Genomic DNA, 27,878 nt, shown 5'->3' on the forward strand with positions numbered 1-27,878 from the left:
TTGGTGTGGCTCTTAAAAGAGCCTTTGTTGTGTTGGGCTGAAGTTTGTGTGTGGATCTACTTCTTGGCGGGCTTGTCGGTCTTCTTGGGCAAGAGAACAGCCTGGATGTTGGGCAGCACGCCGCCCTGAGCGATGGTCACTCCGCCCAGCAGCTTGTTGAGCTCCTCGTCGTTGCGGACGGCCAGCTGGAGGTGACGGGGGATGATGCGGGTCTTCTTGTTGTCCCGGGCCGCGTTTCCAGCCAGCTCCAGAATCTCAGCGGTCAGATACTCCAGCACAGCCGCCAGATAGACCGGGGCCCCGGCACCTACACGCTCGGCATAGTTGCCCTTGCGGAGGAGTCTGTGAACACGACCCACAGGGAACTGGAGCCCGGCACGGGAGGATCGGGTCTTGGCCTTTGCTCTCGCCTTTCCGCCGGTCTTTCCTCTTCCGCTCATGTTTGTTTCTCTTCGTTCAGTTAAACACTGAAAGATAGTCTCATCCAGCCAGCCGGCGGTATTTATACACGGCGCTACAAAGCTAAAACACGGTCCAATCAGAGAAGAGTACTCAACATGACGAACTGGAACACGCTCTCCACCAATGAACTTTGAAGGTTCTGTTTAAAAAAAGAGCGCCTTGCTTTTCGACCAATCAGAAATTGAATGGTTAAAATGTCAGTTTAATGCTCGGCCTCTTTTTTTTATTGAACAGAACCGCAAGAACAAAACAGACAGGGGGCACAAGTCACACAAGAAGAGTGAAAAACAATAAAAACAGTGAAAAAGCAGAGAAGCACAACATTTACAGAAACAAATTAACAATCTACATTAAACATGATAATAGGTGTACCTGCCCCCCTAACCCCACTCAAATGAGATATTTAGGCGCCTTTCATGACACATCCCGGGCAGCCATTGTGCTGAGGTTGATGGCTGGTAGTGACATGAGCTGCCGATGAAGACGGCAGGGAGCGATAGTGTAAGTCTGAAGGTCTATTAGATAAACAGGGGATAGACATTTGAATGTTGCCAAGTCAAATGTATTTGTTTCGCCCAATATCACAAATATTAATAAAATTTCTACTTTTTACTGTTGGGGCACAGCAACCCAGCCACTGAGGATGCACAAGCCAGTGCATCCTTAGTGCCGGTCCCAAGCCCGGACAAATGGGGAGGGTTGCGTCAGAAAGGACATCCGGCGTGAAATCTTTGCCAAATCAAATATGCGGATCATAAATAACACTTACATACCGGATCGGTTGAGGCCCGGGTTACCAACGACCGCCACCGGTACTGTTAACCAGCAGGGTGTCGGTGGAAACTATGCTACTGTTGGGTGAAGGAGAAGGAGAGGGGGAAAGCATGTCCAGAGGCAGCTAGAGAGGAGGAAGGGTAGGCATGTGGAGGTGAGAGTTGGAACTTTGAATGTTGGCACTATGACTGGTAAAGGGAGAGAGCTGGCTGACATGATGGAAAGAAGAAAGGTAGGCATACTTTGTGTGCAAGAGACCAGGTAGAAGGGGAGTAAGGCCAGGAGTATCGGACCATGGTGTGAATGGGAGGAGTAATGGGGTAGGGGTAATTCTGAAGGAAGAGTATGTCAAGAGTGTGCTGGAGGTGAAGAGAGTGTCAGACAGAGTGATGAGTATGAAGCTGGAAATTGAAGGTGTATTGCTGAATGTTATCAGCGCATATGCCCCGCAAGTTCAGTGTGAGATGGATGAAAAAGAAGAATTCTGGAGTGAGTTGGACGACATGGTGGAGAGGGTACCCAAGGAGGAGAGAGTGGTGATTGGAGCGGACTTCAATGGACATGTTGGTGAAGGGAACAGAGGTGATGGGAAGGTATGGAGTCAAGAAGATAAATGTGGAAGGACAGATGGTGGTCGATTTTGCGCAAAGGATGGAAATGGCTGTGGTGATACATATTTCAAGAAGAGGGAGGAACACAGGGTGACATACAAGAGTGGAGGAAAGTGCACACAGGTGGACTATATCTTATGTAGAAGGCGCCATCTAAAAGGGATTGGAGACTGCAAGGTGGTGACAGGGGAGAGCGTAGCTAGGCAGCATAGGATGGTGGTCTGTAGGATGACTTTGGAGACCAAGAAGAGGAAGCGAGTGAAGACACAGCCAAAGATCAAATGGTGGAAGTTGAAGAAGGAAGACTGTTGTGTGGAGTTCAGGCAGGAGTTAAGACAGGCACTGGGTGGTAGTGAAGAGTTGCCAGATGGCTGGACAACCACTGCAGAAATAGTGAGGGAGACAGCTAGGAAGGTACTTGGCGTGTCATCAAGACAGAGGAAGGAAGACAAGGAGACTTGGTGGTGGAATGAGGAAGTACAGCAAATTATACAGAGGAAAAGGTTGGCAAAGAAGAAGTGGGATAGTAAGAGAGATGAAGAAAGTAGACAGGAGTACAAGGAGATGCAGCGTAAAGCAAAGAGAGAGGTGGCAAAGGCAAAGGAAAAGGCGTATGGTGAGTTGTATGACAGATTAGACACTAAGGAAGGAGAAAAGGACTTGTACCGATTGGCTAGACAGAGAGACCAAGCTGCAAAGGAGGTGCAGCAAGTTAGGGCGATCAAGGATAGAGATGGAAATGTGCTGACAAGCGAGGAGAGTGTGCTGAGAAGGTGGAAGGAATACTTTGAGGGGCTGATGAATGAAGAAAATGAGAGAGAGAGAAGGTTGGATGATGTAGGGATAGTGAAACAGGAAGTTTAGCGGATTAGCAAGGAGGAAGTGAGGGCAGCTATGAAGAGGATGAAGAGTGGAAAGGCAGTTGGTCCTGATGACATACCTGTGGAGGCATTGAGATGTTTAGGAGAGATGGCAGAGGAGCTTTTAACTAGATTGTTTAACACAATCCTGGAAAGTGAGAGGATGCCTGAGGAGTGGAGAAGAAGCATACTGGTACCGATTTTCAAGAACAAGGGCGATGTGCAGAACTGTAACAACTACAGAGGTATAAAGTTGATCAGCCACAGTATGAAGATTTGGGAAAGAGTAATAGAAGCTAGGTTAAGAGGAGAGGTGATGATCAGCGAGCAGCAGTATGGGTTCATGCCACGAAAGAGCACCACAGATGCGATGTTTGCTTTGAGAATGTTGATTGAGAAGTATAGAGAAGGCCAGAAAGAGTTGCATTTTGTCTTTGTAGATTTAGAGAAAGCTTATGACAGAGTGCCGAGAGAGGAGGTGTGGTATTGTATGAGGAAGTTGGGAGTTGAAGAGACGTATGTAAGAGTGGTACAGGGTACGTATGAGGGAAGTGTGACAATGGTGAGGTGTGCGGTTGGAATGACAGATGGGTTCAAGGTGGAGGTGGGATTACATCAAGGATCGGCTCTGAGCCCTTTCTTGTTTGCAATGGTGATGGACAGGTTGACGGACAAGATCAGGCAGGAGTCTCCATGGACGATGAAGTTCGCGGATGACATTGTGATCTGTAGCGAGAGTAGGGTGCAGGTTGAGGAGAGCCTGGAGAGGTGGAGGTATGCACTGGAGAGAAGAGGAATGAAAGTCAGTAGGAGCAAGACGGAATACCTATGCGTGAATGAGCGAGAGGACAGTGGAATGGTCAGGATGCAAGGAGTGGAGGTGACAAAGGCATTTGAGTTTAAATACTTGGGGTCAACTGTCCAAAGTAACGGGGAGTGCAGTAGAGAGGTGAAAAAGAGAGTGCAGGCAGGTTGGAGTGGGTGGAGAAGTGTGTCAGGAGTGATTTGCGACAGAAGGGTATCAGCAAGAGTTAAAGGGAAAGTTTACAAGATGGTTGTGAGACCAGCTATGTTATATGGTTTGGAGACAGTGGCACTGACGAAAAGACAGGAGGCGGAGCTGGAGGTGGCAGAGTTGAAGATGCTAAGATTTTCACTGGGAGTAACGAAGGAGAGGATTAGGAACGATTATATTAGAGGGACCTCTCAGGCTGGACGGTTTGGAGACAAAGCAAGAGAGGCAAGATTGGGATGGCTTGGACATGTGTGGAGGAGAGATGCTGAGTATATTGGGAGAAGGATGCTGAATATGGAGCTACCAGGGAAGAGAAGAGGAAGGCCAAAGAGGTGTATGGATGTGGTAAGGGAAGACATGCAGGTGGCTGGTGTGACAGAGGAAGACGCAGAAGACAGGAAGAAATGGAAACGGATGATCCGCTGTGGCGACCCCTAACGGGAGCAGCCGAAAGTAGTAGTACTGTTGGGGCACAGCATAATTTAAAATAAACTGTTGTGCATTAACTGGGGGCTCCCCTGTGCATCTGGGTGACGGGAATATAAACCGAGTGATGCATGTTTCTGAATAAGGATGGTACAGAACAGCAGTATGAGGACAAAAGCTCTTAAGTGACGTGTGTGGCTCTTAAAAGAGCCGTTGTGGGTTGCCAGTTTGTGTTTGGATCTACTTCTTGGCGGGCTTGTCGGTCTTCTTGGGCAAGAGAACAGCCTGGATGTTGGGCAGCACGCCGCCCTGAGCGATGGTCACTCCGCCCAGCAGCTTGTTGAGCTCCTCGTCGTTGCGGACGGCCAGCTGGAGGTGACGGGGGATGATGCGGGTCTTCTTGTTGTCCCGGGCCGCGTTTCCAGCCAGCTCCAGAATCTCAGCGGTCAGATACTCCAGCACAGCCGCCAGATAGACCGGGGCCCCGGCACCGACACGCTCGGCATAGTTGCCCTTGCGGAGGAGTCTGTGAACACGGCCCACGGGGAACTGGAGCCCGGCACGGGAGGAACGAGTCTTGGCCTTTGCCCTCGCCTTTCCACCGGTCTTTCCTCTTCCGCTCATGTTTGTTTCTCTTCGTTCAGTTAAACGCTGAAAGATGGTCTCATCCAGCCAGCCGGCGGTATTTATACACGGCGCTACAAAGCTAAAACACGGTCCAATCAGAGAAGAGTACTCAACATGACGAACTGGAACACGCTCTCCGCCAATGAACTTTGAAGGTTCTGCTTAAAAAAAGAGCGATTTGCTTTTCGACCAATCAAAAATTGTATTGTTAAAACGTTAAAGACTTGGCCTCTTTTTTTATTGAACAAAACCGCAGAACAAAACAGACAGGGGGCACAAGTCACACAAGAAGAGTGAAAAACAATAAAAACAGTGCAAAAGCAAAGAAGGCGCCTTTCATGACACATCCCGGGCAGCCATTGTGCTGACGTTGATAATAGTGACAGCTGCGATGAAGACCGCAGGGAGCGAGATGGAGTATAAGTGAAGGTCTATTAGATAAACGGGATAGATATTTGAATATTGCCAAGTCACATTTATTTGTTTCGCCCAATATCACAAATATTAATAAAATTTCTACTTTTTACTGTTGGGGCACAGCATAATTTAAATAACCTGTTGTGCATTAACTGGGGGCTCCCCTGTGCATCTGGGTGACGGGAATATAAACCGAGTGATGCTTGTTTCTGAATAAGGATGGTACAGAACAGCAGTATGAGGACAAAAGCTCTTAAGTGACGTGTGTGTGGCTCTTAAAAGAGCCGTTGTGGGTTGCCAGGCGACGGGGATTAAGCGCGCTCTCCGCGGATGCGGCGAGCCAACTGGATGTCCTTGGGCATGATGGTGACTCTCTTGGCGTGTATGGCGCACAGGTTGGTGTCCTCAAACAGACCGACCAGGTAAGCCTCGCTGGCCTCCTGAAGGGCCATGACAGCGGAGCTCTGGAAGCGCAGGTCAGTCTTGAAATCCTGGGCAATTTCTCTCACCAGCCGCTGGAAGGGCAGCTTACGTATCAGCAGCTCGGTGGATTTCTGGTAGCGACGGATCTCTCGGAGCGCGACGGTACCGGGCCTGTAGCGGTGAGGCTTCTTCACACCGCCGGTGGCCGGGGCGCTTTTACGGGCGGCCTTGGTAGCGAGCTGCTTCCTGGGGGCTTTGCCACCGGTGGATTTACGGGCGGTCTGCTTTGTTCTAGCCATAGTAGATGACGGACTCAGTGCTACTTACTACAAAAGTATCAGAATGCTCGGAAACGCCGTGTTTATATAGCCAGAGCCGGAGTCCAGGCACACGCTGATTGGTCTTAGCCAGGGGCATGCGCAATTTGACAGATCCTTATTGGAGGAAAGGTGCTTTTGAAAAGACCCGCTGAACATTCAAACTAATGCCCGCCTCCTTCTCGCAACCCACTCAAGTCTGAACAGAAGCAAATGAAAGAAGTTAACACCATTTCACATGATGAATAAAATACTGAAATATAGATTTACACATTAAGTTTTCCTAAATTTAATGTAGTAAGAGAAAGGTTTTCAAGATTTTGAAGAAAAATATGAGTAAAAACAGCTTTAAATTGGATCTTTAACAAAGCTCAAGTTGACTGGTGAGAATGGAGGGACACTTGTAAATTTGTTCACAGATTTGTTGTGGATTTCAATAGTTTGCCTATAAATGGTCAAAAAAATAAATACATACACAAATACTAAGGTAAATAAACCATCAGACTCCTAAAATATATTTCTCTGATGCACGCATGAGGGCAAAGAATGTGGAGGTTGCATATTGGATCACCAGAAGAAATTGACTACCGTTTGAAACCAGATTTGCTTGCATTCGTGAACAGCTAACAGATAAATTCAGCCAATTTATTTGCACGTGAGAACTAAGTTGCTCCAGTGCTGGACGTCATGTTACAGTAACGCTGATAACAGAATAGCTCTGTGATGAGGTTGTGTGTGGCTCTTAAAAGAGCCGTTTGTTTGGAGTCAGTTGGCAGTTTACTTGGAGCTGGTGTACTTGGTGACGGCCTTGGTGCCCTCAGACACGGCGTGCTTGGCCAGCTCCCCGGGGAGCAGCAGGCGGACGGCGGTCTGGATCTCCCTCGAGGTGATGGTGGAGCGCTTGTTGTAATGCGCCAGACGAGAAGCCTCACCGGCGATGCGCTCAAAGATGTCGTTAACGAAGGAGTTCATGATGCCCATGGCCTTCGAGGAGATGCCGGTATCGGGGTGAACCTGCTTCAGGACCTTGTACACGTAGATTGCGTAGCTCTCCTTCCTGGTCTTTCTGCGCTTCTTCCCTCCTTTGCCGGCGGCCTTGGTCACGGCTTTCTTGGAGCCCTTTTTGGGCGCTGACTTGGCGGGTTCAGGCATGATGGTACACTTGTACTTCTGCAAGAATATGATGGCGACGTCTCACAGATGTTGAATTTGTACCCAACCGATGCAAAGTGTAGTGTGCGGGTCCTCGTGTAAGACTGGTCAAATGTTGTCAGCTGACTGGGCATGCGCCGTGTCGTGTGAGTCTTAAATCTAGTCCTCCTGTCGTGTTGCTTTCAACTTCATTTTGTATTCCCGGTCCAAAAGTGCCTGCCCCATTATAACTGATAATAAATCCATAATAATACATATATTATCACTTTATGGTTTTTAGATCTTGATCTCTAAGTTTTATATAAAATGTATTGTGTGTGTTCAGATGCCCTGTGTGGACAAGTCATGGAATCTTATGACAATCAGACTGGATGAACTACATTTTTCAGAGAACACGTTTTTTGTTTCTTAAAAAAAGAAAAAAAACCGGCGTGTGACTGCCGACCACAAGTAACTGCTATACGGGTTCAATTAATGTTATATTTTAAAACGTGTAAGGAACGATTATATGAAAATTGTTTTAAAGTGTTTATATTCTCATTTAATAGCTGCTTTTAACCAAAGCCATTTACTAAAACCAATAATTTGCAGATTGTTTATCTACCGATTGCTGATTTGTCAATGTGTCACCACTGCCTGTTGGATTATGGCATGTCAGTCTGCAGCAGTCACACCAACAGTGAAGTCACTAATAAGCAAGTACCAACAAGGTTGAAATAAAGAATTGACAACACGAAGTTGTGTAGCTACACCGCTGTCATCCATCCATGATCTGAATTGCTTATCCTGCTCTGAGGGTCGCTGGAGCTTATTTCCAGCAGTCTCTGGGCGGCAGGCGGGGAGACAAACTGGACAGGCCGCCAGGCGACGTTTGCCCCAAAGCTGTCTTCCAGTCCAATGTCGTGGCTGAGTGTCTGATCTAAACAACCACTCGAGAACCGAGCCGTCTTGTCAATCATTTCAGAGTAACAAAATATGAAAGTCGTAGCAACCCAGTTCAAACGCATATAATCGTTCATAGGTCTTAATAAACGTTGTGTCCAGATGAATTCAACTTGGTGACTTTCTTACCTGGGTTATTGAGCATGCACTATGACGCTTGTACGGCAGCTGAATTGTTGCGAAAAGCTCTTTCATTGTAACTGTGGTTGGCTCTTAAAAGAGCCTTTTGAGGTGTTTCAGGACGACGTGTCCATCTACTTCTTCTTGGCGACTGCCTTCTTTGGCTTGGCCGCCTTCGGCTTGACCGTCTTGGGCTTAGCAGCCTTCTTAGCTGCGGCCTTCTTGGGAGTAGCGGGCTTTTTGGCCGCCTTCTTGGGGCTTTTGGCGGCCTTCTTGGGGCTCTTGGGCTTCTTGGCCGCGGCAGGTTTCTTTGCCTTCTTCGGGGATTTCTTGGCGGCTGCGGGTTTCTTCACCGCTGCCTTCTTGGCGGCGGGCTTCTTGGGCGCTACCTTCTTTGCTTTTACCGCTTTCTTGGCGGGTTTCTTGGCCTCGTCAGCTTTCTTGTTGATTTTAAAAGAGCCGGAGGCGCCAGTCCCTTTGACCTGCACCAGAGCGCCCTTGGTTACCAGGCTCTTGACGGCCACTTTGACGCGGGCCTTGTTCTTCTCCACGTCGTAGCCGTCGGCGACCAGAGCCTTCTTCAGCGCTGCCAAAGAAACGCCGCTCCTCTCCTTGGAGGCCGACACGGCCTTGACGATGAGCTCCGCGACGCTGGGGCCGCTCTTCTTGGCTCGGGGGGCTTTCTTCTTGGCCGCCTTCGCCGGAGCGGCGGCGGCGGCGGCTGCCGGAGCGGGAGCGACTTCTGCCATGTAGTCTTTAGTCTTCTTCGACTGCTCGGAAGCAAAAGCAAACAAGAGTTAGTAGGCTGATAGAGGAGGAGAGGCGCAGGCACGGATATAAACCCAATGTGAGAACCAGAGAGACTCAACTGCCCCGGTTTGGCGTCTGTGTGCTGCCCGAGCGCTGCCGCACTTGTGTTTTCTCTCTCCAATAAAACACCAAAAATCGCCTTCTCGAGTCAAAAATCACTCATAAACAATATAGATGATAAAGGAGACCGTTGGCACTTTATAATAAACCCGGTTAGGGTGGAGCAGACGTTTGCCTTCTGTTTCAAGACATGTGAAACCTCATCTATATGCTGCCAGTAACTGCAACACGCTCCAAGATTCAGCTTCTAAAACTTTTTTAAACAATTGGATTCAAATCAACAGTCGTTTACCAGTTGCTTGACTTGTTTAACAAACACAGACAATTAAAAATAGCCGTCATTTCCAGAGAATTTTGTTTTGAAATCATGTTTTCTTCATGTGGGCAAACACACTCTTGGTGGTGCTCTGTGTGAGATGGACAAGTGGCTGGAAACATTTATTTTATATTGAATGCTTTAATAAACTACTACAAAATAGTAACATCTCAATAAATTGGTTTAACTCTATTGGTAACAGTTTATTGTAATCCGTATTTAAACTGCTGGTAGTTTGTAGACTTGCAGTATTCTACTGTATTCTATTGTCTACGATGTATTGAATGTGCAGTCAATGTGCATGCATCAGCCATGAAGGTACACTCAAAAGGTAAAATATGCATGTGTATGAGGGTCTGAAGTTTATAATAATAATAATAAATTGAGTTTGTATAGTACTTCTCATCTGCAGAGACAGATCTCAAAGCACTTCACAGATAAAAGACAGGTAAAAGGGAAAAAAGACAATCTATGATAAAATAAAAAAGTAAAAAGATAATAGAGGGGGAATAAAACCAGGATGGGCCGTTGTAAAAAAAAATAAAGAGTAGAATAAAATGAAGTAAAAAGAGGATTAAAACAAGAGTGGGCCACTATAAAAGGTTTTAAAGAAGGCCTGACGATACAGAAGGGATTTAAGGTCCGTTTTAAAAACCTTGATGGAAGATGCTTTTCTGAGTTAGTCCGGGAGGGAGTTCCAGAAGCACAAGGAAAAGGATCAGAGGGCTCGGTCTCCCATCGTCTTTAGACCTGTAGGGGGGATGTGGAGTGTAATAAACCATTTTGGTGTTTATTGTTAGAAAAATCCAATGTCCAGTCTTAGGATGTTCGTTTTGTTAACCTTTAGTTATCGTAACTCAAGCACTACATTCACGTATCACACCCGTCGTTCTGCCCACGTCCAACCCCCTTTACGGCTATGACGTTCTGCTTTACGTCACTCACACTGTCACAATCAAGCATATCATTACTGTAGAGACTAAGCCTACACATAAAGCCCCTGAGGGGTTTCTAGACAGGCACCTAATTGACGCACTTGTAGCCACTTCGCGTTCCGTGTGTCTATGAAATAAAGTTCAGACTTGTTTAAGTTAAAACGTTATGATATTTATTACTCACCACGATGTTTCAATCCATAATCCAGAAAATGTCGTACATCCATAAACAGTCCAATATTCCAAACTCACACGTGTATCGCTTGCCAGCCTAGCGTGGCCTGCAGCAGCGAAGCGGTCAAAAAAACTGTGCTCCCCTCCGTCAAGCAACACCTGTCACCTGCATTAATGTTCCCACCTATACTGCTGTGAGCTTATAGCAATTAGAGTGACGCCTGTGGACCAATTAAGTGCTGCAAGATGAAACAAAATGGCTCCTACAATTACATCTCCCCCTTTAAAGTGTTTCCCCTCTCTCTATAGTGCAACTACTCAACATTTAAGTAACAGTAAAGCATATTCTGGCTCACTACTAACATTAAATAACCTGAACAAGAACATTACATTTCTGTTATTGAGTTTTACTGTTCCAATTGGGTTACTTCTACTTTTCTTACTTTTCTATCCAGTAAGTAAATGGGCATTAGTTTACAACTTATTGCTGGAACTCTTTTTACATTACAGGAACAATAAGTATCAAATCAAATCAATTTTATTTGTATAGCCCAATATCACAAATTACAAAATTTGCCTCAGTGGGTTTAACAGCAACACAACATCCTGTCCTTAGACCCTCTCATCGGAGAAGGAACAACTCCCTAAAAAAACCCTTAAACAGGGAGAAAAAATAGGAAGAAACCTCAGGGAGAGCAACAGAGGAGGGATCTCTCTCCCAAGATGAACAGCGTGCAATAGATGTTGTGTTCACGCAATTTACACAATACAACATTGAAAGAGGATAACAGATTTATAATGGACATAACATTTATGAAGAATATGATGCGCAGGATGCCAAGCAGTGTTCAGACGCCTTCGGAACAGTCCAGGACCCAAGCCACGCGACCAGCATCATCATGTAAAAAAAAAAATTATATGGATTTATAAAAATAAAATGTGATGAGGGTAATAGCAGGCAGCATCCAAGTGGCGACCACCATCTCCACGGAGACCTGGGTGGAGAACCGACTGCACATGCACACAAGGGAGACTCACATGACACCTTTCACACACAGAAAAAGAGAAAGGAGAAGACATAATTCAGAGAGAGAGAGAGAGAGAGAGAGAGAGAAAAGACATGTGAGAGAAGAGAACAGTTTGCAATAGTCATTAGTCATAATCAATTAAGTCATTAACTAGTCATAATATATACTCTATAATCTCGTCGTAACCATTCATTAATTTACAGTTTTCTCTGGAACTCTTTTCCCCCCTCACATTATATAACCAGGAACTTACAGTATTTCAATAGTCCATTTTTTGCCCCATGCCCCCCCTTTTTTTCTCATTAGGTTTTTTTTTTTCACAAGTCCAGTCTCTTGACTGGTTTACTGACTCTGCTGGACCTAGTCCATATCAGTCCATTAGTGTCTTTGGGTTTACTCCTGTTCAAGACAGGAGGGCCATTCTTTGGCCTTATCGGGGTGTCCGGCGGATGGTCTGGGATAAGTATGGGTGAGATGTCTGGCACCGGTGATCCTGCAGTGGGCACCGCCTGGAGGTGGCGCCTGTTACGGCGGAGTGTAGCTCCCTGCTCCGTCTCAATGAGGTAGGACCTCGGTGTGACACTCGTTGGTCACTGCAGCGGGTGTAAGCCAGGACTTTTGGTTGTCCAGCTTGGTAAGGACATGGTCCCCCGGCTGCAAGGAAGGTAGGCATCTCACCCCATAACGTTGGTTGTAGTGGTTTACTTGTTTTCCTTTTTCTGCAGCATCCTTGGCCTTGATGCTCTGCCTACTCGTCCACTTGGGTAGTAGGTTGCTGTCGAGGGTAGGCAAGGTTGTTCAGATCATTCACAAGGACCGATCTGAGTCTGGGCGTTAATCAATCCCACAATTTTCCCATCTCCATTTTTCTTCTTGAGACTGGGACAATTACACTTTATATGGCCAGGTTTTCTGCAATAATGGCAGATGACATCCTTTTGGAAAAAATAAGGCTTCTCATATCTTTTCCTTGGCCCTGGAGACTGAACAGAGATGACAGTAGATTTTGTCATGACAGCCTCACCAGGCCTATCAGTTGCAGCCTGCCTCCTATCCTGTCTGCCAAACTTTCCTTTCCATGGCAATTCTCTGTGAGTCAACTCATAAAGAAAGAGGCTACATCATCCCAATAATTTTGGCATGAGTATCAAACTGCTGGAAACATCAAAACAAGCTTCTTGCTTACTTTGTAAGTCACTGTTTTTCACTTTAAGCTTCTCTTGCTCTAATGTCAGCATTGCTAATTCAAGCTGAAACAGCCGCTCTCCCTCTCTCTGCTCTTTCATGTAAGGGCTCTTTTAGGTGTAATACTAAACTCAGGGTCTCCACAATCGCTGGCTTTTTAGTCTCTGAAGTGATGTCTCCCTCACAATATTGAGCTACTGCAAGCAAATCTTTTTTTAAGCTTATGCAACTCCTTGCACCCAAAATCACTCCCACGAAACTCCTCTACATTGAATGTTGCTGTGGTTATTGTTATCAAATTCTCAAAAAACAATAATAATAATAATAATAATAATAATAGGCTAACCAAGAGAGACGAGACAAAATTACCTCTAAGGTAACTATTACAAAATAGCCTTACCAACAAAACATAAGCTGTAACAAGATGCAGCTCATAGGTCAGTATATCCCCAGAAATTGATATGAACAGGCCGCACACGGAGCGCTCATGACATTATTTGATGACCACAAATTGATACACTGCAGTACACACCAGCGAAACACCTGCCACCATTAGCCAAGTGGCTATCAGCTAACCAGCCAAACCAACCTGTAGACCTAAATCCCGTTTTTAACCACAACACACACGATACATGCATTCACTAAATTCCCTTCTAGCTAGCTTAGTTTGCATACATACACAACCATCTCTTTTAAGTGAGATGTTAGCACCGTGCAGCTATTCTGCATGAAGCTGTATGTCCGTGGCCTACTTCTAAACCTAGCAACATACGGCTTTTCCTGAGCTGAATCCAACTCAACTGTGCGTCTTCCCACAAACAGAATGCTTGGATGTAACTCGCTAACCGGTTTTATTGAACATATGCATTAATCTTCAAATAAATCACAGATTAGCGCCCCAAATTATGTTACGACTACTCGGGTCTAGGGGTTAAGGGTTAAGCATGCAACACACTTGGACCTAACCTGGAGTGTGTAGAACAGATGAAAAATGAGAGAAGAAACAGTAAGAAGGACGGATTCCCAAGACTACAGAAAAAGCCGGAAGGTGGGCTAGCTTACCGAGGTTGCGAAGGGCCCTCCGACAAGACCTCGGCTATATGGGTCTCAGCTCCCGTAAGCGGCGCACTGCGTCTTGGTAGGATAGTTCAGTTTAAGTTGATGGTGTTGAGCTTGAAAGGTGTGAACTTGTGTCCTGGACAGCGTGTTCAAAATGGCGTAACCTGAGGCGTATGTATGCAAACTGCTGGCATTCAATTAACTCCAGGGGTTGCGCCGGCACCTCACAGTGACGACCTATTATGAACACTGTTTAACCACGCCTCCAATCATTTTTCAATGAAAACCAGTCCAAGCATGTAAGAAAAGGAAGAAGGGAAAAAGGCAAATATAACACCCATCACTTCTAACACCATTTGTTTTTGTAAATGCGTCTCCTCTCCAAGTTGGTAATGTTTATCATTATAGTTTAGATTGACTGTCAGGAACAGCTCGAAGCAGGATTCTATGTCTGGGATATGGCGTATCTCGTTGTCATCCTGATAACATTTTCAGCGGACAGCTGACCTCTACTCTCAGGTGGGGATGAAGACCAGGACAAATTTCCATTCTTTGACCCGAATGTAACAACAACCTCAGCAGGGCCTTCTTCCTCATCACTGGAGTGTTCCACATCAGTTGTCACTTGGTCTGGATCATATTCTGAGTTGTCTTCAGCTTCTGACACTTCCTCCGCTAGTGCATCGTCACTGTCAGTTTCCTGGTCTCTCTTCTCCAGTGATCAAAGATAAGATCAAAAGCTTCACATACAGTATGTCGTTTGGTCATTGTGATGTCACAGAATTAATTGTGAGCAAGGCCTCAACAAAGCTTTATGTACCAGAGCTGCAAGAAAAGTTTTATATATTATAGAAACAATGTTGTTGTGATTGTTTGTGGGAATTCCAACAGGTGTGCTTCCGTGGGCGAAAGATTCTATTGGGAAAGGTTCCCGTGGGAGTTGCCATGGAAGCCAAGAAGGGGAGTGAGGTGTGTGTATGTGTGTGTATATGTGTGTGTGTGTGTGTTCAAACACATGCATGTGGCAGTCTGGGAGAGGAAGTGTGTCCATCTGAAGAATGGGCATGTGCCTGAACTCAATTTTATACACTAATTGGAGTCTCACCCATTCATTTCTAACGACTGGTCATTTTGACCGGGAACACCAAAGGCGTACAAAAGTTAAATAAAACACCCAAAATTTAATGAACATAACAGGAGGGCTAGAGGAACATGGACAAGGAGCTGTCTGAGCAGAGCTGAAAAACAATATACTAAGTTTATAATATTAAGTCTATTAAGGGTGATCATATTGTTTTAAATTAAAAAAAAAAACTATGTACATTTTTAAGTGGATGTTATAAGAAAAAGCAAAAAGGTCTCACTTTCAGATAGCAGGAGCTACCTTTCTTAAAAAAAAAACACAGGCATGTAAACACCGACAAGTAACTGATATACAGGTTCATTAATCTTATATTTTAAAACGTGTAAGGAACGATTTTATGAAAAAATGTGTCAAACTGTATATTGTCATTTAAATGATGCTTTTAACTAAAGCCATTTACAACAGCCAATCCTTTGCAGATTGTCTTGATGCATGCTCAATAATCCAAGTAAGAAAATCAAAGGTTGAATCAGTTCATGTGGATACGTTTACTGACGAAACATATGTCAATAAATGTATCCAGATTAACTGACTCAACCTTTGATTTGCATATTGTTAATCTATTGATTGCTGATTTGTCAATCTGTCACTGCCTGTTGCATAATGGCATGTCAGTCTGCAGCAGTCACACCAAGGGACATCAATGAAACTACCCATAAGGCTGATATAAAGAATTAATCTAAAGTTGTGTAGAGCTACAGTAACGAACTTTTGTGATTTTCTTACCTGGGTTATCGAGCATGCACTACGACGCTTGTACGGCAGCTGAATTGTTGCGAAAAGCTCTTTCATTGTAACTGTGGTTGGCTCTTAAAAGAGCCTTTTGAGGTGTTTCAGGACGACGTGTCCATCTACTTCTTCTTGGCGGCTGCCTTCTTTGGCTTGGCCGCCTTCGGCTTGACCGTCTTGGGCTTAGCAGCCTTCTTAGCTGCGGCCTTCTTGGGAGTAGCGGGCTTTTTGGCCGCCTTCTTGGGGCTTTTGGCGGCCTTCTTGGGGCTCTTGGGCTTCTTGGCCGCGGCAGGTTTCTTTGCCTTCTTCGGGGATTTCTTGGCGGCTGCGGGTTTCTTCACCGCTGCCTTCTTGGCGGCGGGCTTCTTGGGCGCTACCTTCTTTGCTTTTACCGCTTTCTTGGCGGGTTTCTTGGCCTCGTCAGCTTTCTTGTTGATTTTAAAAGAGCCGGAGGCGCCAGTCCCTTTGACCTGCACCAGAGCGCCCTTGGTTACCAGGCTCTTGACGGCCACTTTGACGCGGGCCTTGTTCTTCTCCACGTCGTAGCCGTCGGCGACCAGAGCCTTCTTCAGCGCTGCCAAAGAAACGCCGCTCCTCTCCTTGGAGGCCGACACGGCCTTGACGATGAGCTCCGCGACGCTGGGGCCGCTCTTCTTGGCTCGGGGGGCTTTCTTCTTGGCCGCCTTCGCCGGAGCGGCGGCGGCGGCTGCCGGAGCGGGAGCGACTTCTGCCATGTGGTCTTTAGTCTTCTTCGACTGCTCGGAAGCAAAAGCAAACAAGAGTTAGTAGGCTGATAGAGGAGGAGAGGCGCAGGCACGGATATAAACCCAATGTGAGAACCAGAGAGACTCAACTGCCCCGGTTTGGCGTCTGTGTGCTGCCCAAGCGCTGCCGCACTTGTGTTTTCTCTCTCCAATAAAACACCAAAAATCGCCTTCTCGAGTCAAAAATCACTCATAAACAATATAGATGATAAAGGAGACCGTTGGCACTTTATAATAAACCCGGTTAGGGTGGAGTAGACGTTTGCCTTCTGTTTCAAGACATGTGAAACCTCATTTATATGCTGCCAATAACGGCAACACGCTCCGAGATTCAGCTTCTAAAACTTTTTGAAAGTATTGGATTCAAGTCAACAGTCGTTTACCAGTTGCTTGACTTGTTTGACAAACATGGACAATTAAAAGTAGCCGCCATTTCCAGAGAATTTCGTTTTAAAATCATGTTTTCTTCATGTGGGCAAACACACTCTTGGTGGTGCTCTGTGGCCTGTCAGCTCAACTTCCTGTGTGAGATGGACAAGTGGCTGGAAACATTTATTTTATATTGAATGCATTAATAAACTACTACAGAATAGTAACATCTCAATAAATCGGTTTAAATCTATTGATAACATTTTATTTTAATCCGTATTCAAACTGCTGGTGCTTTGTAGACTTGCAGTATTCTATGTATTCTATTGTCCATGATGTGTTGAATGTGCAGTCAATGTACATGCACCAGCCATGAAGGTAAAATCAGAAGACAAAATATGCATGTGTATGAGGATCTCAAATTTATAATAATAACATTAATAATAATAAACTGAGTTTGTATAGTACTTCTCACCTGCAGAGCACTTCACAGATAAACGATAGTCAGGTTCAACCTGCTGGGCTCACACACATCAACTCTCCATCAGGGAAATTATTTGTACATTACCTGTGCCTATGATATAATTACAATTATTATATTATATTAATTATTATACAAATCCCTTGTATAATAATTACAAGGGATTTTATTGAATTTGATTGTGAGAGTCAACGTGCATTTGTATATGAGGTGCCATTATTTTGATAAATCCAAAAACAATAATTAAAGCCAAAATTCAATGTACCCTCTGTGGGCTAAGCGGTGGTCTTCCTGTGAGTTTGGAAGCTCTCATGTGCTTGATCATCCAACACGTTTCATCACTCTTCTAAGTGACCTCTGAAGAACAATACATGTGTCCGGATGAACTGATTCATATAGGAGAGAGGTCAACAATCTAAGAAAGTGGTGCCAGGAGTATAACGTCTCTCTCAACGTCGACAAAACCAAGGAGCTGAATGTGGACTACAGGGACAGAGGGGGGAGGATGGACCCTATCACTATCAACGGGACTGCTGTAGAGAGGGTCAAGAGCTTCAAGTTCCTCGGAGTCCACTTTACCGAGAACCTCACCTGAGATGAACACACCAGTCATGTGATGAAAAAGGCACAGCAATGCCTCTTTCACCTCAGGTGACTGAAGAAGTTCGGCATGGGGCCCAGGACTCTACGGGCCTTCTATAGAGGCAAAACCGGGAGCATCCGGACTGGATGCATCACCGCGTGGAATGGGAACTGTACTGCCCACAACCGGAAAACATTGCAGAGAGTTGTGCGGACAGCCCAGGATGTCAGTGGATGCGAGTTTTCCTCCAACCAGGACATATACAATGGACGTTGTGTCAGCAAAGCCCGTAGGATTATCAAAGATCCCAGCCACCCCAATTATGGACTGTTCCGACTGCTACCGTCAGTCAAGCGGTACCGCAGCCTCAAAGCCCGGCCCAGTAGGCTCCGGAACAGCTTCTTCCACCAAGCAAACAGGCTTTTGAACAAAGAACATTGACGACATTAAGCCTGGTGCCTGACTGACTGATACTGACCTATGGTCTTCAGCAGATCATCAGTTTACACACACACACACACACAAATATGCAAACAACTACACACATATGAACATTTATTAAGGTTTGGCCTAGACACACACACACACACACCCACACACTGCACCTTACGTACATCACACACTATTTATTATTACTGTTTTCTTGTTTTTGTGTTGATATTGTATTGCTATTGTTGCTGCAGTGTTGAGAAGCCGAAACTTACTTTTACTCCCTGTACTTTCATAATGAGACGTAACAAATAAAGAATCTTGATTCAACTTTCTTTGAACTCAAAGATCCAGCTCCTAAAACATTTTAAAAGAAGTCGATTCAAATCAGCATTCGTTCACCAGTCGCCTGAATTGTTACCAATAGAGTTAAACAAATTTAAAATAGTAATTTCCAGAGACAACATGATATTAAAATAAAATATCATGTTGTCTTCATTTGGGCAAACACCCTCGGTGTTGATCTGTGGCCTCTTTCAGCTCAACTTCTTGTGCGAGACGGACAAGTGGCTGAAAATACTTTTTATGTAATGCATTAAAAACTACAAAATAGTAACATCTCAATACATTGGTTTAAATCTATTGATAAGTTTATTTTAATCCGTATTTAAACTGCTGGTAGACGTCAGAATTAGGCCAGTATTTAACATGAAACACAATCCAAGTATTGATTGTAATCGATTAAATGTAATAGCTTGATGAAAGGGTTTAAAATCTGGATGTTTTAGTACTGGAAGCCAAATTGGTTTTCCCACATAAGGCATCAGTTGATCCATCAATACACAAGAATAACAAGCTTACTTACAATGTTTCAGCATATTTATGCCATGTTGGTGATTTAAGTATTGTTACATTGAGTAACTCAAGTAAGTATGCACCCACGATATTTGACGTTCAACATTGACCTGTAACTAACATCAAATATTTCTCTTGATTAAATTGCTTGGTGGCAGCTTGAAGGAAAGCTCTTCAGGGGAAGTGGGCGGCTCTTAAAAGAGCCTTTGTGAGTCAAATTTACGCAATTTAGCCGCCGAAGCCGTACAGGGTGCGTCCCTGTCTCTTCAGAGCGTAGACCACGTCCATGGCGGTGACGGTCTTCCGCTTGGCATGTTCAGTGTAGGTGACGGCATCACGGATCACGTTCTCCAAGAACACCTTCAGGACACCGCGGGTCTCCTCGTAGATCAAACCCGAGATACGTTTCACTCCGCCGCGGCGAGCCAGGCGGCGGATGGCGGGCTTGGTGATTCCCTGGATGTTATCACGAAGAACTTTACGGTGGCGCTTGGCGCCTCCCTTACCAAGACCTTTACCTCCTTTACCGCGACCACTCATTTTCAGACCTGACTGCTGCTCAATGAACACGACAAGCTGAAGATAACGCCGTAGCGGTCCGTGTACTTAAATCTCATATGCGGACCTGATAGAGGCGGGTGGTTTAGTCCTGTGTAGCCCCGCCCCCTTCCAGGAAGCTGGAGACGATGTGAACGGCCTCATTGTATTTCAAACTACGTCGACAAATTAAACTGAAATAAAACTTATTGTGGAGCTAGCCTTTATATATATATATATATATATATATATATATATATATATATATATATATATATATATATATATATATATACACTTTCTTCTTCTATTCCAAGCGCCAAAAAAATCCGCTTCGCCCAAAGACCGAAACACAGAAGGCTGCTGATGTCGACATGGCAAAGCCAAAGCACCAGGCCAAGGAAGTGAAATTAGACATTTTGCTCCAACCACCTCTTTCAAAACCCAACAATTATTTCAATGAGAGTGCTTGTATCAAAACTTAGGTAATATTTGAACAAGATAAATTAGTGAAAGTCCCGTCCAAAGTTGAGTTCCGCTCTGCCTATGACTATTTGATCACACCTCTTCTTTTGTTTTGAAAGACATGGGTAACAGAGCATATTCTAAATGCTGCAAATTTGTGTATACCAAGGAGAACAACACAGGGTAAGAAGAAAGTGGTACCTTGGTGGAACGAGGAATGCAGCAGAGCTGTAAAAGAACTTCAAACTTTAAAGAAAAATATGTCGCAACAGAATGTTAGAGCTCACAAGACAAATGCTCAGAAGACAAATGCTCACAAGACAAATGTTCACAAGACAAATGCTCACAACACTAAAAGAAAAAGAGACAAATGCTCACAAATTGTTTTATAATCTATATTTACAGCGAAAAATGATAGTATACAGATATGCAACTATGAAATATGTTTACATATCGATTTAATTATGAAAATATGTACAAATACTTTCAAAACCCAATGCACTAGTAAAATATGTACATGAAATCAATTTCCTTTGTAGTTCTATTTCACACACTGGTGAGACAAGTCAAAAGGGCTTTGACCCCTTTATAGATGCTGCTTGAATACTCCTTTGGTTTGTCTTACCTATCACACCCCATTTCACACTTTATTCATCACATATCGCACCTATTGTTTTGAGTATTGCCGTGACATAATCACAAAGCTTTGGTCCGTTTATAGATGAGCTGCTCGGAATAAAAACACCTTCTGAGTCGTTAGAGCAGTTCTGGATACTCAATGTGTTGAGTACTTTTGAGCAGTTCTGGTATATGATGAGCTCGGACTTGTGTCCATATATAAGGATGACAGGACTGACAGGTAGTCAGTCACACTCAGCATGGAGATAATCAAGACACACAAAGGTGGAGACAAGCTCTGTCTCGATGGCTACATGTATGCGAAGAAAAGGAGCTACAAAGACTGGATAAGATGGCAGTGCTGTCACCAGAGATCAACTGGATGCAAGGGAGGCCTCACGACTGATGACACCAATGAAAACCCCAGGTCCCATGCCATTCACAACCATCCAGCAGACAGGACACGTGTGGAAGTCACCAAACTACGGACAACAATGAAGGCACAGGCAAAGCAGTCAAGGAGCCGACCAAACCAGATCCTGACTCAAGCCCTGCTTCACACAACAGAGGATGTCCGTGCGAACATCGGTAACATCAACACTTGCAAGCGAGACCTGCAACGTCAACGACGCGGATGTCTTCCTAAGGACCCAGCATCACTCCAAGAACTCAACATCACCGAGGAGTGGACACTCACAGGAGGAGCAACGCCAAGACCATTCCTCATTCACGACACCGGACCTAGTGAACGTCAGAGGGTCATCGTATATACAGCAGAGGAGCAGCTCCGTCTTCTAGGCCAGGCTGACACTTGGTTCAAGGATGGCAACTTTGCTATGAGTCCAAGTGTCTTTGAACAGCTTTATGTGATCCGCGTCCCTCTTGGAGACTGTGCAGTTTCCTGTGTGTATGCCTTCCTGCCAGGCAAAAGTGCACAGATCTACCAAGAACTGCTCCAAGCAGTCGTCGCCAAGTTGGAAGAAATACAGATCTTCCCAGACCCAGGACCGTCATCACGGACTTCGACTTGGCAGCCATCCAGTCAGTTTCCTTGGTGCTGGGCCCTCAAGTGACAACACAGGGATGCTTCTACCACCTCTGCCAGAGCACGTGGAGGAAGATCCAGGACCTCGGGTGCACAGAGCTCTACCGTAATGATGAAGACGTCAGGCACTTCTGTGGCATGCTTGATGGCCTAGCTTTTCTGCCTGAGGACAAAGTACAGGAAGGCATGGAGTACCTCAAGGAAAACACTCCCACTGGATTGGAAGGTTTAGTTGAATACTTCGACTCCACCTATATCACCGGCACGTGTCCTCGTGTGCAGCCTGTTGCAGACCAGCCTGATGCTCCACTACCACCACTCCGTGTCAGGCACATTCCACCCCGGTTCCCCATCGCCGTCTGGAATGTCCATCATGCCACCCTGGAGGGAAGAGATAGGACCAACAACGCCTGCGAGGGCTGGAATACCTCATTTTCCCAACTCATCGGGCATCATCATCCTTCATTCTGGACGGCGGTTGAGGGTAGGACTTCGCTCTTGTGAGTACACAGATTGCACAGCACCACAGAAGGCAGCTGCCTAAGAAACGCCAACAGAGAGCCTATAAAGGAACTGCAGAAGAGGCTCTGTAAATCTCTGCACAGATTTTTTTGGAGGAACGCAGGACCATGGAGGATTTCCTCACTGCAGTTGGACACTGCATCCGACTGGAATAGACTGATAATGGAACATTGCTCAACATACCCCGTGGCAATTGACAGTCTCTATATAAGAAATTGGTTGGCAAAAGACTCTATATACACTGCTTTAAAATCTCTTAATTAGGTCACTGTGATCCCTATTACATGCTTAGACCTATGTGATATTTCTTGTGACATGCAACAGACTGTTCAATGGAATATTTTTCCATGAATAAAGGTTAATTAAGATTATGTATTACCAAACAGTAATTGATAGTCTCATTATCATGATTATCTTTAAGATCACCATTTCATTTGTCAGGGAGATGTGATCCCTCTCACATGCTTCACCATTTCATTTGTCAGGGAGATGTGATCCCTCTCACATGCTTAGGCCTATGTGATATGTCTTATGTGACATGCAACAGAATGTTCAGTTTACTTTTTTAAAAATAAAGATTGTAAAACAATTTGTGAGCATTTGTCTCTTTTTCTATTAGTATTGTGAGCATTTGTCTTGTGAGCATTTGTCTGCACACCAGTCTGACTAGCTTGGTCTAGTCAGAAAGGCACGGACTGAGGAAGCCTCTTGGATGAGAGGCGAAACGTCTTCACGGATATATACCAAGTCCAGTTGCACTTGATTCAACTCCTTTGGAGAATATTATAGAGTACCAAAGGAAAAGGGCAGTGGCTCATAGGATAATTAAACACACAAAAAAGAGGACATGGAGAGAATTCTGTTCCACCATTGGCAGAGGAGTAAAGTTAGTGGATGTCTGGTCCATGTTCAAGCAAATGAGTGGGAAAAGGAAGTCAGTTAAAATACCAGCATTGATTGATGGGGAGAGGCTGGCAGTGTCTGAGAAAGAGAAGGCGGATGTATAGGTAGGGCATTTGCTGCAGTGCATAGTGGTGAGCACCTTGGTGATTTCCATAAGCATCAGAAAGAATGTGTACTCAGAGAGAGTAAAAACATGAGGGAGAAGAGAGAAGATGAGAGGTCAACTCTGGATGTTGACTTTACAATGTCAGACCTTAAAATAGCCTTACAAGATATGCGATATACAGCCCCAGGACAAGACCAGTTATGTTATGCCATGTTCCGGCAGCTGCCAGTGGAAACACTGAAGTTATAAAGTTAGTGCTGAGAACTTTTAATTAAAGCCTGGAGGGAGGGAATGCTGCTGAGTTGTTGGAAGTCATATTTCCATTCATCAAGTCAGGGAAGGATCCTGCTACTTATGTAAATGGATGGAGAAGATAATAGTTCGTGGGCTGTACAGGAACAAAGAGGGTTACTGAGTAATTTTCAGAGTGGATTTTGAAAAGGACGATCCACAATAGATAATGTAATGGGGTGGAAAAGACACTGAAGATGAAAGAGTTGATGACAATAGTATATTTTGACATTGAGAGGCCATATGATTCTATGTGGAGGGAAGGGTTGCTTATCCATTGACTCAAGATAAGGTTTATTCGTCACATACTTCACTACAAACTGGAGGATGGGGATGGTTGATATTGATTATGGTACAAGACCTCGAAAATTACAAACCGGACTACTATATATCGTTCTATGACACACTTTTAATTTACTCAAGACACTTTAGCTCAAAATTTGACATTTATAAAATGTGGTTGCAACATTAAAATAGAACCACGTTTAGTTGGTTTGTTTCTGAAGTTGGTTAGTCATAGCATTTTTCTCCAGATCCTATTTGAAGTCTAAAACAATCGTCAGTATCTGACCTGCCGTAAAATAGTACCAACATGGTATCAAAACAGGAGCACTGCTTTCTATCAGTTGGTGTGGCTCTTAAAAGAGCCTTTGTTGTACTGGGCTGAAGTTTGTGTGTGGATCTACTTCTTGGCGGTCTTGTCGGTCTTCTTGGGCAAGAGAACAGCCTGGATGTTGGGCAGCACGCCGCCCTGAGCGATGGTCACTCCGCCCAGCAGCTTGTTGAGCTCCTCGTCGTTGCGGACGGCCAGCTGGAGGTGACGGGGGATGATGCGGGTCTTCTTGTTGTCCCGGGCCGCGTTTCCAGCCAGCTCCAAAATCTCAGCGGTCAGATACTCCAGCACAGCCGCCAGATAGACCGGGGCCCCGGCACCGACACGCTCCGCATAGTTGCCCTTGCGGAGGAGTCTATGAACACGGCCCACAGGGAACTGGAGCCCGGCACGGGAGGAACGGGTCTTTGCCTTTGCCCTCGCCTTTCCACCGGTCTTTCCTCTTCCGCTCATGTTTGTTTCAGTTTAGACGCTGAAAAATGAAGTCCCGTACAAACAGCCAGCGGTATTTATACACGGAGCAACAAAGCTAAAACACGGTCCAATCAGAGAAGAGTATTCAACTGCTGCAGTTGGAACGAGCTCTTCACCAATGAGCTTTGGAGAGTCTGTTAAAAAGAGCGCCAAACGTTGTATCCAGATGAACTGATTCAACCTTTTTGAATTTCTTACTTGGATTATTGAGCATGTTCAAGACAATAACAATAAACATTTTATTTAAAGGCGCCTTTCAAGACACTCAGTCACCTTACATCAACAGGAAAACACAATCAGCAAAAGAGCATCGGTCAACAGGAGTTAAAAAATGAATTTAATGTTGTTAAAATGAGTATGCTAGTTTAATAATATGGGCTTTAAGAGTAGTTTTGAATTCTGTAAGAGTCCAGTAAGTGGATGTGACGATAATGGAGTTCCAGAGTTTGGGTGCAGCATAGGAAAGCCCTGGCAGCCGTTGTGCTGTGATTGATGGCTGATAGTGTTGTGCTGTCATTGATGGCTGATAGTGCCAATAAACCTGCTGGTGAAGACGGCAGGAAGCGAGATGGAGTAAGTCTGAAGGAGGCCTGTAAATAGGGGATAGCTATTTGTTAATTTTTTCCGTTACTGTTTTGGCGCAGTAACAAAAACGTTATATTTGACTGGACACTTCCCTGTGCATCCAATTTAGCGGGAATATAAATCGAGTGATGCATATTTACAAATAAGGACATTTGACAGCAGCATGAGGACAAAAGCTCTTAAGTGATGTGTGTGGCTCTTAAAAGAGCCGTTGTGGGTTGTCAGGTGACGGGGATTAAGCGCGCTCTCCGCGGATGCGGCGAGCCAACTGGATGTCCTTGGGCATGATGGTGACTCTCTTGGCGTGTATGGCGCACAGGTTGGTGTCCTCAAACAGACCGACCAGGTAAGCCTCGCTGGCCTCCTGAAGGGCCATGACAGCGGAGCTCTGGAAGCGCAGGTCAGTCTTGAAATCCTGCGCAATTTCTCTCACCAGACGCTGGAAGGGCAGCTTACGTATCAGCAGTTCGGTGGATTTCTGGTAGCGACGGATCTCTCGGAGAGCGACGGTACCGGGCCTGTAGCGGTGAGGCTTCTTCACACCGCCGGTGGCCGGGGCGCTTTTACGGGCGGCCTTGGTAGCGAGCTGCTTCCTGGGCGCTTTGCCACCGGTGGACTTACGGGCGGTCTGCTTTGTTCTAGCCATAGTAGATGACGGGCTTAGTTTTCCTTAACTGAAAACTTACTAGTGTAATGCGCTGGAAACGCCGTGCTTATATAGCCAGAGCCGGAGTCCAGTCACACGCTGATTGGTCTTAACCAGGTCCACGCGCAATTTGACAGATCGTTATTAGAAGACGATTTGAAAAACCCGCGGAAAATTCAAACTAAAGCCCGCCTCCTCAGCAGATGTTAGTTTTGCGCCTCCTCATGTCAGCTTCTCACAACCCACCCAAGTCTGAACAGAAGTGAATGAAAGAAATTAAAACAATTTCACATTAAGATATATATAGATTATTAAATTATTGGCTGATGAATAAAATACTAAAATACAGATTTAGTATAGTAGTAGATTATGTTAATATGTAGGTTATAGTTTTGAATATGGATTGATAAGTATGTTTATTATAATCTCTCTAATGACTGGCTGGGAAAAATCAAATATGCTTACCACCACATTTCCCCTAAATTTAATGACTAAAGAGGTTTTAAAGATTTTGAAGAAAAAATATGAGTAAAATGTAACATTCAGTATTTAAGACGTGTATCTCTAATAAACTGTTACGATCAGACTCCTAAGATGTATTTCTCTGATGCAATTTTTTTTTTTTTACATGATGCTGGTCGCATGGCTCGAGTCCTGGACTGTCCCGATGGCGTCTGGACACTGCTTGGCATCCTGCGCATCATATTCTTCATAAATCTTTTAAGTCCATTATAATTCTGTAATCCTCTTCCAATGTTGTATTGTGTAAATTGCGTAAACACATCTATTGCGCGCTGTCCGTCTGGGGAGATCCCTCCTGTTGCTCTCCCTGAGGTTCCTTCCTATTTTTCCCTCCCTGTTAAAGGTTTTTCTTAGGTAGTTGTTCCTTATCCGATGAGAGGGTCTAAGGACAGGATGTTGTGTTGCTTTTAAGCCCACTGAGGCAGATCTGTAATATTGGGCTATACAAATAAAATGTGATTCTGATTTTAATGTGGAGGCTGTTACTAAATTTGGACACTTGGAACCAGTTTCGCCTGCATTCATATCAAGTAGAGCCAAATTTTATTTCTGAGACAATTAAGTTGTTCCAGTGTTGGACGTCATGTTACACGATAAAGTGCCACTGATAATAGAACAGCTCTGTGATGAGGTTGTGTGTGGCTCTTAAAAGAGCCGTTTGTGTGGAGTCAGTTGGCAGTTTACTTGGAGCTGGTGTACTTGGTGACGGCCTTGGTGCCCTCAGACACGGCGTGCTTGGCCAGCTCCCCGGGGAGCAGCAGGCGGACGGCGGTCTGGATCTCCCTCGAGGTGATGGTGGAGCGCTTGTTGTAATGCGCCAGACGAGAAGCCTCACCGGCGATGCGCTCAAAGATGTCGTTAACGAAGGAGTTCATGATGCCCATGGCCTTGGAGGAGATGCCGGTATCGGGGTGAACCTGCTTCAGGACCTTGTACACGTAGATTGCGTAGCTCTCCTTCCTGGTCTTTCTGCGCTTCTTCCCTCCTTTGCCGGCGGCCTTGGTCACGGCTTTCTTGGAGCCCTTTTTGGGCGCTGACTTGGCGGGTTCAGGCATGATGCTATACTAGCACTTCCACAAGGGTATGATGGCGAAGTTGCAGATGTTGAATTTGTACCCAACTGATGCAAATTTTACTGTGCGGGTCCTCGTGTAAGATTGGTCAAATGTTGTCAGCTGACTGGGCATGCGCCGTGTCGTGTGAGTCTTAGACTAGTCCTCCTGTTGTGTTCCTTCCATGTTAATTATTTTTGTGTTCCCGGTCCAAAATGATTATAGCGGATAAGTTTAAAAAGGAATCTTTTAAATGAGTATAAAGTCAAGCGTATCACTGACGGGAAAGACATACAGCTGAGCAATCACAGTTACCTACAGACAACCTGTGGTCCAATCAGATCATGGGAAACACACTAGAGGGTGTGGTTATGGCAGAGGTGAGATGGGGAAAAAGTGGGGCGTTATCAATTATAGACTTTCTCATTTGTT

The 27,878-nt window shown here is 45.1% G+C and overlaps 7 protein-coding genes across 7 annotated transcripts; all 7 read right to left on the reverse strand.

Annotated features, from left to right (window-relative positions):
• On the reverse strand, positions 1–4,786 carry LOC130108991 (core histone macro-H2A.2-like). Its single transcript, XM_056275669.1, has 2 exons — positions 4,393–4,786; positions 1–522 (listed from the first exon to the last, which is right to left on the reverse strand). The coding sequence occupies exons 1-2, from the start codon at positions 4,770–4,772 to the stop codon at positions 57–59; spliced, it is 846 nt and encodes a 281-aa protein (XP_056131644.1). The 5' UTR covers positions 4,773–4,786; the 3' UTR covers positions 1–56.
• Positions 4,787–6,661: 1,875 nt separating this feature from the next.
• LOC130110302 (histone H2B 1/2-like) lies at positions 6,662–7,109 on the reverse strand. The gene has a single exon (XM_056277363.1). It carries the CDS (start codon positions 7,082–7,084, stop codon positions 6,710–6,712), a length of 375 nt encoding a protein of 124 aa, XP_056133338.1. The 5' UTR covers positions 7,085–7,109; the 3' UTR covers positions 6,662–6,709.
• Positions 7,110–8,154: 1,045 nt separating this feature from the next.
• Positions 8,155–8,934, reverse strand: LOC130110298 (histone H1-like). The gene has a single exon (XM_056277359.1). The coding sequence runs from the start codon at positions 8,893–8,895 to the stop codon at positions 8,281–8,283; it is 615 nt and encodes a 204-aa protein (XP_056133334.1). The 5' UTR covers positions 8,896–8,934; the 3' UTR covers positions 8,155–8,280.
• Positions 8,935–15,657: 6,723 nt separating this feature from the next.
• LOC130110299 (histone H1-like) lies at positions 15,658–16,366 on the reverse strand. The gene has a single exon (XM_056277360.1). It carries the CDS (start codon positions 16,318–16,320, stop codon positions 15,709–15,711), a length of 612 nt encoding a protein of 203 aa, XP_056133335.1. The 5' UTR covers positions 16,321–16,366; the 3' UTR covers positions 15,658–15,708.
• Positions 16,367–23,901: 7,535 nt separating this feature from the next.
• LOC130110301 (histone H2A-like) lies at positions 23,902–24,655 on the reverse strand. The gene has a single exon (XM_056277362.1). The coding sequence runs from the start codon at positions 24,618–24,620 to the stop codon at positions 24,237–24,239; it is 384 nt and encodes a 127-aa protein (XP_056133337.1). The 5' UTR covers positions 24,621–24,655; the 3' UTR covers positions 23,902–24,236.
• An 806-nt stretch (positions 24,656–25,461) lies between these two features.
• LOC130110300 (histone H3) lies at positions 25,462–25,890 on the reverse strand. The gene has a single exon (XM_056277361.1). It carries the CDS (start codon positions 25,870–25,872, stop codon positions 25,462–25,464), a length of 411 nt encoding a protein of 136 aa, XP_056133336.1. The 5' UTR covers positions 25,873–25,890.
• Positions 25,891–27,026: 1,136 nt separating this feature from the next.
• LOC130110733 (histone H2B 1/2-like) lies at positions 27,027–27,464 on the reverse strand. Its single transcript, XM_056277914.1, has one exon. It carries the CDS (start codon positions 27,447–27,449, stop codon positions 27,075–27,077), a length of 375 nt encoding a protein of 124 aa, XP_056133889.1. The 5' UTR covers positions 27,450–27,464; the 3' UTR covers positions 27,027–27,074.
• Between the last annotated feature and the right edge of the window lie 414 nt (positions 27,465–27,878).

Source organism: Lampris incognitus, chromosome 3 (genome assembly GCF_029633865.1).
Source record: "Lampris incognitus isolate fLamInc1 chromosome 3, fLamInc1.hap2, whole genome shotgun sequence".
Lineage (NCBI taxonomy): Eukaryota > Metazoa > Chordata > Actinopteri > Lampriformes > Lampridae > Lampris > Lampris incognitus.